Source organism: Lytechinus pictus, unplaced genomic scaffold (genome assembly GCF_037042905.1).
Source record: "Lytechinus pictus isolate F3 Inbred unplaced genomic scaffold, Lp3.0 scaffold_19, whole genome shotgun sequence".
In the NCBI taxonomy this organism is placed as follows: domain Eukaryota; kingdom Metazoa; phylum Echinodermata; class Echinoidea; order Temnopleuroida; family Toxopneustidae; genus Lytechinus; species Lytechinus pictus.
The window spans coordinates 15,075,389-15,087,510 of record NW_026974140.1 but is presented as its reverse complement, the minus strand read 5'-3'; the positions used below and the strand labels follow the sequence as shown (position 1 = coordinate 15,087,510).

At 34.9% G+C, this 12,122-nt stretch overlaps 1 protein-coding gene across 3 annotated transcripts; it reads right to left on the bottom strand.

The window, feature by feature from the left end:
• Positions 1 to 351: 351 nt before the first annotated feature.
• On the bottom strand, positions 352 to 10,283 carry LOC129260830 (uncharacterized). Of its 3 annotated transcripts, none has more exons than XM_054898818.2 (8): positions 9,763 to 10,283; positions 6,621 to 7,165; positions 5,704 to 5,866; positions 5,165 to 5,324; positions 4,604 to 4,754; positions 3,852 to 3,931; positions 3,075 to 3,134; positions 352 to 2,504 (listed from the first exon to the last, which is right to left on the bottom strand). In XM_054898818.2, exons 2-8 carry the CDS (start codon positions 6,667 to 6,669, stop codon positions 1,575 to 1,577), a joined length of 1,593 nt encoding a protein of 530 aa, XP_054754793.2. In that variant the 5' UTR covers positions 6,670 to 7,165; positions 9,763 to 10,283; the 3' UTR covers positions 352 to 1,574. The 3 variants fall into 3 exon arrangements, with proteins under 3 accessions (XP_054754793.2, XP_063970501.1, XP_063970502.1); XM_064114431.1 differs by having other exon boundaries at positions 6,621 to 6,791; positions 9,763 to 9,936; XM_064114432.1 differs by lacking the exon at positions 6,621 to 7,165 and having other exon boundaries at positions 9,763 to 9,990.
• Positions 10,284 to 12,122: the final 1,839 nt, after the last annotated feature.

Genomic DNA, 12,122 nt, shown 5'->3' with positions numbered 1-12,122 from the left:
CCATAAAGTTACGAAATGAGGAGAAGCAGGGATGAAAGAAATGATGGAGAGAGGTGAAAAAGAAAAGGTTCACCTTACCAACCAAAATTGAAGGCATCTTTTCACATAAAGACCGATCCATAATCAGATGAATATGTAATCAATAAGATAAAGATATTTTTTTAGTAAGACTTATGCTATCATGGTTGTTTTATTCGTCCACTTTTGCAATCCAAATAGTTTAGAGGGTATTGATTTCAAAACACATTTTCATGTTCCCGTTATGCGTATTTCCCTTAAACTCTTAGACCCAATTAGTTGACATAAAAAATATAGAACAACTATAGATGAATGTAACAGAAAACATTGAACTTTCGTCAAAATTGTATCTTTCTCAAGGATTTATTAAAAATGGCGTACAAGAAAATGTACATAAATAAAGTTATATTAGCAGATAATACTTTCGGAAGTTTCGGTAATACATCCTGACGAACATTTTACATTGCTCTGTGTATGTTGACCGGCCTCCTAATATAAAATAAAGAAACAAATGAAGATTTACTTTGCGTCCTTTCATCATAGTGAATAAAAATAAGAAAAGTTAATAAATCTACACACTGATAAAGAGGGTAAGGAAAATGTCAATACAATCGTTTTAATGAAATACATGTTATTCCTGATAACATACTTGGAATGATTTCGAGTAAAAAAAGAGACGACGAATACTTATTCCAAATAATCAATTTATGATTAATAAGAATTAAATGGAAGAATTGAGAGATATCTGATTATAATCTTTCGAATCGAAGCATGGAATGAAGAAGACATCGACTACAACTGGCCGTAGAAGTTAATTTTGAATTACGTATTCATTTAAATCTAACTATACACATATTAACGCACCAAAAATATACAAACATAAATACAATAACATTAGCAGTACATTAAAACGGACACGCCTGCTTAAATAGAACAAGATGGAACGAAATTGCAGCAGTGTGAATGAAATACATACATGTAAATTTTGATGATTGAGAAAAAGTGAAATAGTTATTTCAATCCAAATCAAGAGTTGACCCCAATTTCCATTTCCCAACTTCATATCCGTAAAAAAAAGGAAACATTAAAATATGGTGAATTTATTCAACTACGATGCAATATGACATCGTAGTATTCGTAAAGAGCAGGTTGCCTGAGTGGATATGACCCCTTCACGATCATAATTTTGAGTCAAGACTTGACCTTGGACATAGGGCCTATACTTATACGGAAACGTTAAGGTGCCATCGACTTGTCGAGATGACGAGTTACATTATCTCGCCATGTTGACGTATAACTTTTCATAAGTCGACTAATAACATTATTATGTCGACATTGCAAAATAAATTATCTAGTCATCTCGTCAGGTTGATGGCATTTTCAAGCTTCCGTATAAATATTTTGCTTCAAAATACCTTAATTATTTTTTTAACAGTTATTGTCTAGTTTTATTCTGATTTTACCAGCGTTAGTCTTCTTTCATTAACTGTCATTCTCCGAAACAGATGTTTTTCTTTAAAAATAATAATACAATTATATCATTCGCTAATCAGCCACTAGAGTTGATACTCGTAAAAGTTATTTCCCATATCTTTACGATTTCGAGTCAATGATTGTGAGTTACCCTGTCCGTATGACGACATAGTGGTCATCTGGTATCCCGCCGTGTCTGCCGCGTCGTAATCATGATTATAAAACCCTTGATTAAAATTTCCTTGATTAGCATTTTCTTGGCTAAAATTTCCTTGGTTAAAATTTCCTTGATTATAGTTGCCCTGGTCGTAGCTTGCTGCTGTACCATTAGTTTTAGATGATTTATTATATCCTCTGCTGTAGTAGTTATCATGCGTGCTTTTCTCTTGAGGAGCATATTGCTGACTGTCCCAATAATTCTCGTCAAAAGCAGGATTAAAATGATCATATCGACTCGCACTGTCGAAGCTCCTGTCTGTATATTTACCGAGATCATCTCCCGTTGAACGTTGTGCCGCAGCGGTAGATGAACTCGATCTCGGAGCCGGGGATGATGCCGGCTTCGCATCAGCGAAGGTGACGCGTGTACTCTCAGAGTTGTGCTGCCCGAATCCACCCTCGCCGAATCCACCATCGCCGAATCCATACGTCTGATTATAGATCTTCGATGACTGCATGGAAGACGAGTTCGAGGCTGGGTCGGTCTTTGACGACGTCGCTACCGGCATGGAGAAGGTCGACGACGTTGACGTCGCTGCTAGAGGTACATGCGCTGCTACGGTTGGAATAGAAGTGTTGGATGATGTTAATATATTAGATGATGATCCATGATGTAGATTAACTCGACGTAGATGAGTGTTCGAATCTTGTGACTCTTGTCTATCTGTGTATGCACTAGCATTGAGATCATACGTTCCTGATCGTCGGTTTATCTTACCAGCCATAATCTTTTGTCTTCGTTTCCGTAATCTCAACCAGTTGTAGTTGCCTGATATGCTCATCAAGAAGTGATTCTAGGAAATATTGAAAAAATATTATATATAAAAACATTAATGTGCATAGTGACATAATTATGATCATTAGCGCAAATATTAATGATCTACAAAGAAACATTTCACTTTCCACTGGAGACCTACAGTGTATTTCAAAAACCTAAGACACATGTACAATAATTTATTAAACTGAAATATTAACCGTTTCCCTAGCTGACACACTAAATGAAATACGATTAGCATTAGATGGCATAGCATATATAGCTCGTACTGAGAACTGCCACTTTTGAAGATAGATTCGATTTAAACAATAACATAATTTGAATGATAAGAAGAAATCAAAGAATCATAATCATCATTTTGAAAGTATATCCAACTTTCATTTGTTGTATTTCTTTCTCCCTCTTTATTCAAATCAACTGGATGTTCGGGTTTACTGGGCCTTCAATTGTAAAGTTTAACCAAATTACAAATCAATTTTTGATTTTTTTTTTCACTCCCCCTTTCATCTAGGTGTATCAACCACAAAAGGGCAGACCCTGGGCCGACCCTTTTTGGAAAATACCGAAATATTATGAATATATTACTTACTAAGCCAATCAGCACAAGCACACATCCAATAACGCCTAAGACGAAGTTTGATCCGAGATTCTAGAGAAACAAAAGGGATAAGATGAATACTAAGAGATAGAAATCATATATTGATTGAAAATATGACTGTCGGTTGCTATATACCATTCAAGGGCAAACACCGCAAACAAAAAATATTGTGCATGGATTGTATTCCAACAATTCATTATTCCCCAGAGCCGTCCGAAGTTAATATAATGTAAAGTACATTTTCTTTCTTATAAGTTGTAGATACCACCAATCGATGGTGATGCTTATGAATATTGTGTATATATTTGGTCTATAATTGAATATCATTGCCCTCCCGTTCTGTAAATCTACTGAAGTAAATGAGAGAGAGAGAAATAAATTTCAAGGAGCTGAACTACAAATGAACAAGGGAAATGGAAGAGGCTTATGTTTTGTATAATGCTCCATTAAATTTGTCAGCACTGACTAAAATCCCAAGTCTGACAATTTCAGTGAAATCCTTCGTTTTGGATTGGCTGAAAAGCACTGATCTTGGACTGTTACTATGGTAACTGTCTGAGAATGACAACTCGTGCTGACAAACTTCATGAGATGTTCCCTGTACTGGTTTTAGCGGGGATTCTTTGTCTCTTTAAATTCATACCCACAATCACAAACTCAAGATGGAAAATTAACGCAGTCACCACACCATCCCCTCTCAGGAAAACAATGTTGATTTTTAGAACCGTTTATTTCCCTATTCTATAAGTAATGCAGTCAGTTACTTACACTTGTACATATTGCCTGAAGGTTTTGATCACAGATCAATGTGCTGTTGACTGATCCAGGAAGACTTTGAGGTGCTAGACCTGATGTAGAGACGGAAGGTTGAGATACAGACAAGGGTTAGGATGGGTGGGGAACGAGGGGGGGGGGGGGTTGATAAGAGAAAATGGACTTATGAAAAAGATTGAATAAAGTCGTACTTTTATTAACATATTGGAAGAAGAAAAGACCGAAAAGAGGTCGTGGTACTCTCCTTGGCATGTTAATGTAATAAATCTACACTCTCCATTATATAAGGTGTTTCATGTATACCGGTAATAAATAATAATAGTAATAATATAGGATTTATGTATAGTCACATATCCACCTTGTTGGGTGCTCAAGGCGCTCCTATATTACCCCGGCTAAGCTAGTCTACCGATTCCGGTGCTCACAACTCTTTGAGGAATTACTTCCTGCCGGTACCCATTTACCTCACCTGGGTTGAGTGCAGCCCAATGTGGGTAAATTTATGCTGAAGGAAAACACGACATGGCTGGGAATTGAGGGACGGAAATGATTGATGAACAACTGGGACCTGTACAATTTTATGAATTTTTCAAAAGGTGTTGATTCTATTCTAGTACTGTGAACATATGGTGAGAAACGTGGAGGTCATATTCTTATATAAGTATCCACTATTCCCATTGATATAATGAACTATTGCGTCAAAATCCATATGTATATATATAATGTTTCCCATTCATCATACTCACCAAACTGCCTAAGATCAAGACAGGTTGAGACGGTAAATACTGTATTGGTACAGACTCCATTGTTTAACATCGTGAAGAAGACAGTAGGAATAGATGCACCAAAGAAGAATACATACCAGCCCAGGTTGATTATGTACGCCAGGATCATAAACTGGAAACATAAAAGATGAATCGGAATGTGAACAGAATTTATTCTAAGAATATACACTGAATATCCCTTTTAGATCTAAATCTGTTAATTTTCATTCAGGCACTATGTGGAAATATATTACCATTTATCATATTCAATACAAAAAGATGCTCACGCTTTCAATTCTCCTTTCCTTGATGTGCCCCTTCTTTTCTCTCTCCCTCTCTCTGTCTCTCTCTCTCTCTCTCCCATTCTCTCTTTCTCACTTTCTAAATTTGAATTAAAGGGGATAGGAATTGAGCGATGCTCAGTAAAGCTGAAAGAATAATGGAGGAAGGATGGACAGAGTATCACCGAGAATAATTAGTAGTCATATTTATAGTCATATTAATAGAAAACTAAGTTGAGAAAGAAATGAAAGTAAATCTTACAGCGGCAAGCTGCCTCCTGCCCGTTTGAGCTTTATTAAATGCACACCATGTTGATGCGTTCTGATATCCCGTTGCCATGCAGCCAGAAGAAAAGAATAGAATAACCATAGCAACCATTATCACTACTCCAACATAAGCACCAATCTCTATCCCAGAGAACCTGTCGCAAAAAAATGAAATGCGTTCTATAATACATGTTTTCCCTGTACATTTAGATAAATAGTTTACAAACTAATAAGCATGCCTACTCAATAATTCTTTTTTATTGTTCTGATATGTAGTCGGAAATTTATTTCAATGAATAACTCATGAAAATGAATCCTGCATTTTATACCATTTTGAAGTGGAATATCTTTTACACCTGATTCATTTTTCCCTCGTCTACATTTTTTCTCAAAAAAGTGTCGTGTAACGCCAATATTATACACCCTTGCAGAGATTATATTAACGTATCTTTCTCATTTAAATTTTCATTGAGTTAACCATTCATATTTAACATTATAATTATCATTTTTTATGAAATATCTCATGATTCTTACCAAGTATTCACAGCACCTTCTATATAAGTATTGGTGAATAGAGGTCTAGCTAGCCGACTGTTGAAGCCTATGCATACGACTACCAACACGGCACCGATCACTGTGATGAAAGTGGCAACGATCGACGACCAGGCAACTCTTTCACAACAGTCTTTGCAAGAAGCTGTATATCGAAAAAGAGCGGGAAAATATGATTTAGACGACAAGGGTTCACTTACACGCTCAATATTTATTTACTCGTTTCGTCGTGACCACTCCGATAATAAACAGTCTTAACTTAATTTACTTTGACTCTGTAATCATTTGTTGGCGTACAGGCATTTTCCTGACACTGTCCAAAAGTACATTTAAAACTTGAATACAATTCATTTTGGATTGTTCCCCAATCAAATCTTTAGATTGCATTAAAATCTAAGAAAGATGGAACAATGTATTACATTTAGGTATAACAGAAACACCCTTGAAATCTTCAGAAAGAAAGTCAATCAGATATTTCTCAAATGACTGGACTCATGATCATCTTTATTTTTCCTAAACAGCTCTTCCAAATATCAGGTCATAATCATTTTTTAATTTGTAAATGCATGTTAAGTCATAATCATGATTGGAATACAAGATAACATGTGATTTAGCATTTTTTTTTAACCTTAAATTTTGAGTTAAGCTGACAAATTATTACTTTTTTTATCATTAATGTAGTTCTATCTGAAAATGTTTCTGCTAATTTGCATTGATGATGAATTTGTAGAAACTGAGGTAGAAGAATGATACAAATTTTGATAGGAATATTTTGCCCAATACAAGCATTTTCACTGTCTTGAAGCTTGCTTTGTACTGTATAATCTATACAAGAACACTTAGAGGAAAGCTTGATAGATAGCAGTTATAAATGCTTAGAAATAATTGATTATCCTCACTTTTCTGTTCCTCTTTTTCTCCAGGGTGCCTCACCGGATCCCCATCCATAATGACCCCTGACCTGCCGTGGTTATCTGTGGATGACCTTTGACCCTCTGATAGCTTCCTTAGTAACCAGATCTTTTTCCAAGTTCAGTAGGATGACAAGCTTCTTGATAAATTGACCACAACTGGTACAGGGAGATGTAGGTCAATAAACAGAAACGGAATCCCAAAATATGACGATTGTTTGTTTATCTCGATTGCTGGGATTGTAAACCTTTGTAGATTGCTATGTCTGTTCATTTCAGATCTTAGTAGGTCTATATTTGATATCTGATTAATTCTAATTAATCATTTCATCCTACATTGCTATAGAGTCAAACCTTTAATTTTCAAGAATTTGCGTATTTCTCTTTTCTCGAATGTTAATGAATATATTTTGTCAGTGTCCATTAAGCTGCGGCCGTCAGAATTGGCCGAACTTACTGATGAATTTTCTCGTCGTGAACATCCGGAAAGAAAGTGGATGATAAATAGAATCAATATTTCTCATCGTGAACATCTGGAAGGAAAGGGTTGATAAAAAATCAAAATATTTTACTTAGAATCAATATTTCTGGCATTTTCCAACGACACCAAGTCCAGCACCCCTTTCTTTCTCCCACAATGCTTTCATGCTAATATTCTAATGCACCCTCACCATTTTCAGTTTCTCCTTTTCCATTCCCGTCAAATGTTATTAGATATCATCCCTTATCACCATACATGATAAATGCCTCGTTTGACAGGCATATTCAAGTACCACCACAAAATAATCGAAGTACATTATGCACTTCTAGAGTGCCAGAAAAGTGGTGCCGGATGAATCGATGTCATTTTGCTGGGAGGTAAAATTTCGCACAAAAAAACTCGCCTATAGCCCGTCTTTACAAAAGATTCTAGAATCGTCGGTGATTCAAATAACACCACCTCATATCCTTACACTGTTGTCGGTAATTTGATCGAATGAGCAGGTATGTTCAATAATGATTCAATCACGAAGCAATATATGCCTAGTTCAATATACTCCTTGTACATAAAATCCCAATCTCATCAAACTTCCCTCATATAAAGTTGCTATAAACATCTTGGTGATCGACAGTATCACAGTCAAGGAGACATCGTAATTCTAGACTGATCGTGCCAATGTCAACGTCTCGTGATTTATGATATGAACATTATTTACCCCAAGACCTCACAATACATAGTTTGACTATTAATAGAAGATAACTCTAGTTAATACTGGCCCCAAAATTTAATGACACGGAAACAAGCACACTAATAAGTCTAATGCCGACTATGCAAGTTTTGAATAACTTCCTAAAATCAAAATGTTTTTATTTCCAATTGCCAACTCGTAATAATTTAGATCGTTTTGATAAACAAAATCATAATTAAGAACTGAATTGTCCCTCATAAATAAAAAAAAGTATTGATTAAAAGAGGTTTATTTCCAAAGAGTTATACATGTATATGAAACAAATTTATAAGAAGTTGACAGATCATACCCCGTTTGACGTCATCGAGAGAAAAATGTCAGTACATGAAAGGTAGAGAGAGGGAGAGAGAAGGAGAGAGAGAGATGAGATGTCAAAGTCCATGTGATTTCAAAACCTGACAAACAACACTCGCAATCAAAATACATGTCTCTTGAACCTCTTCAAACGAGTATGGCATAACGTTTAATACATATAATTTTCGAATGGCAAGTCACGGAAATAACATACTATCTCAGATAGGGGCAATCAAGGTTGTTTAAAATCCCACTTTACGTTTTCCAAAATATACACGTACAATATCAGTTGTATATAATGTGCTGCCAAATTTAAACTGTGTAAGATTTTAAGTTTTATCTTTGCATAAATCATCGAGCAGGCCTATTATAGGTCTACCGTGCAGACGAGGTTCCGAACTTTGTCATGATTCCAAAGTACAAATCTTCAAAGCAGGAAAAAAAATGGGGGTGTCCCCAAGTTTCAGCCCTTTTAAGTGAAATTCATTTGATTTTTTTTAACCTAAAGGACTAAAAAACACAATGCGTCAATGACTAAATGCATTTTAATTCTCGCCTCGTCCTACTTTCGTTTTTATGTTTGCTCCGATTTGCATAATTCCCCCGACTGCCGTATGTCAGATGAACAATCAAACTGAAAAAAAACCATACGAGTCATGCACATATACATAATTCATGTTCATCTTGGTAGTTCTTGTCAATACTTCTTCATAATTATCATCAGGATTTAAACTGTCATGATTAAATTATAAATGTTGGTGGGTGGTATATATACCCGACAAGTGCTAGGTATCACATGATTATGTACAATGAAAGTAGAGGCATATAGGGAACAATGATGATTTGATTATGATGACGATGATGGTGATGATAATAATAATAATAGTAATAATAACAATAACTATAATAATAATAATAATGATAATATTAATAATAAAAACAACAATGATGATCATAACAATAATAATAACAATAACAATATAATTATATCTAAGGTCGAGCATGATGGGTATATCCGTTTCGTGTTTTTGCATCTTATGTTATAGTTGATAAGCGAATCAACAATGAGCTTCAACATAAATTCAAAATAGTGTTTTTTATCTTTATAATATATAAGCTTCGCCTTTTGTGGCGAAATCTCGAGAACAAAGTCCATAATGACAGTCATGCTTGACACATCTGATGTAGTATAGGCCCTATAGGCAGACCCTGTTTTCTCGTGCAATGTATTTCTTCGTATAACATGCACGACTTCCGCGGCGTCTCGCATAACATGCAAGGCGCCATAGCTGTAGGTGATTCCTTAAATGCAAAATGCTATGAAATTAAACGATAAGCACCCACATGACTCTCTCCAAATGTTAGATTTATTATGTTCTGAACAAAGAGAATATATGTATTATATTACAATATTTATATAAACTCTAGTCTCTAAACAGTCTTATATTTCCTATACAGTGATTACCTTGACTCGAGATACGTACAGTCTCATACAAGCACAAAAGGCGTTAGGCCTAATCTAATTAAGTAGCCTGTAAAAAAAATCAGTGTTAATAATGCACGTTGGTGAAAAAACATGACATGAAATCAATAATGTTTATACTTACATTCATGAACAGTGATTTAAACACAACATCACACGGAGAACTCGTATACAGATACTAGTAATACTACTGTACGAGTAGCATCAGTGTGTGAATATAGTGCGCTTGAAGATAACTGGCTTTCGGCACTCCGACAACACACACAGACAATTTTCAATTCGATTCCCCAGAATATGAGTAGAAAGATTACCTTGAATACACACGCTTTCTGCGTACACCGCCCACTCAGTGGGAGGGTGTTTTATAGCACCCTATCCGAAATCACAGTTGACAAGTATTCGTTACGATTGGGAATAGGGCCAAAATAATAATTGGTATCGACAAATTTGGGGGTAGAATAACAATAATGTTCTTGTTTACTCCTTTGTATATATTTCCATGTAGTCTCAAATTCTGACGTCAAAACGTGAAGGGTTCAATTCTGCGTTTATATTGATAAAATTTCTTCTTTATTAGACTTTTATTCTCTCCTAAAAACATATAAAGAGCGAGAATATATTGAGAAAACGTAACTTCACGTAAGTGATATTGATGGTTATGTAGGGAGGTGGGTTACTTCATATTCAATTATGAAAGTACGACATGTTTATAATGTTTTGTAATTTGATTTCAGAGCATTACCTTGTTTGTTTTCTTTCAGACATTAATTTTGAATTTTAGTTTCGACGTTGATATTTCATACTTAAATCTGATCTTTCATTTTAGTGTTTCCACCGAACGTGCACGGAATCCCTAAAATGTGTCAAAAGAGATTAAAATACCTGAGCGTAATGATCACCATTGATTCGTAATAGAATAACGTTATCTATGAGATACTGTCATTGTTCATAGGTATTTCCTCGTTATTTACAATGACCTTTCAACTCATTCTTATAGAATCCTTCTAACTGTCTTGTTATTTTCTTGTTTTCGAGTTCAGTAACATTTTGTTTACCCTAAAATGTTTGCTTCTCCATGTTCAATGAATGAATCATCTCATATTTCTCCTATACTCCATAGTATACAGTAGACTTCATTAAAATTTAAAATTCAGATTACTTTAAACAAGAAAGTCACATGATAAGTGACATGCTGCGTTTCTGTACAAGCATTATTGAAACTAATGGATGAATGGCCTGTAAGTGTCTTTGATCATTGTTTTAGTTTAAAAAATAAGAAAAGAAAATTAGGGTTATGTAATTTGAAAAAAAAATTCTTGCTTGGTCATATTAAGAAGTCATACAGATTCATTCACTATCGATTTGTATCTCTATGAATGGTTTACTTCACGGAAATTTTTAACTGCATTAAATGCGTGTCAGTTCAAAATATAGTTTTATTGAATATACGACGTTTAGGTTGGACGTGACTTTAACAAACGAAAGTTAAAAAGGTTATAAATCAAATTGAAATTTCAAAGAAAAGGGGGAAAAAGAGAATTATATACTTTTGTATGTGGGGATTGTTGGGTTGCTTTGTTATTTGCATTGTGCCAGCAGACACGTCCAAAGGTTCACCAAATACTGCTTTTGAAGACAGATAGTGTAATCGTTTCTTGGATTATCTGGTAAATGGAAAAATATATTCCAACCTCTCTTTCTGAGCATCTCCCCCTAAGTATTATCTCTACCCCCCCCCCTCGATGTATATCTTAGTCTCTCCATCTCTATCTCCCACTCTATTATGCTCCTCCCTTTGTCCATCTCTTCCTGTAAAATATTATCTATTTCCTTTTCTTTCCGACTATCCAGTAAAAGCATTTTGCTTGTATATACCATCGCCTCTCTTTTAACTTTTCAACCTGATATGTTTATAGAGATTAAATTGTGACGATTAACTTGGGAAAGAAGGGATAGTGAGATTTTTAAAGTCCGCGCGTCAAAATTTGAACGCCCCCCCCCCACATCATTCTCTGAATATTTAAAGAAGTAGGAATAGACTTTTTAAAACCTTTACACATGTATATAACATAATTATTCGTACAAACATACAACGTTCGGGACATCCGTGTTTGTGATCACGTCCTGTGTACACAAAGATGACTTGTTTGAATGATTTTTTTTAAAAGGGGAAGCAAAGATAAGTCGCTTTATTATGAATTGAAAGAGTGGTGATTCTTTTTTACACAAAGTTAATAATAACCCGCTAATATGGCGTTATACAGGAGAATTCAACCCAGAACATGGACAGCCATTACAAAAAAGAAAAGAAGAGAATTGGTAAAAAAAAAATATTAAGATGAATAAAATTGGTCCTGAAATTGGACAAACAAGAAGAAGGTTGTGAATTTAAAAGTTCTTAGTTGTAAATCGCAATGCCATTTTAAATTGGCAACATCATTAAAGGTTGGTTGAAGCTTAAAGTTTATTTAATCACGCCAAACT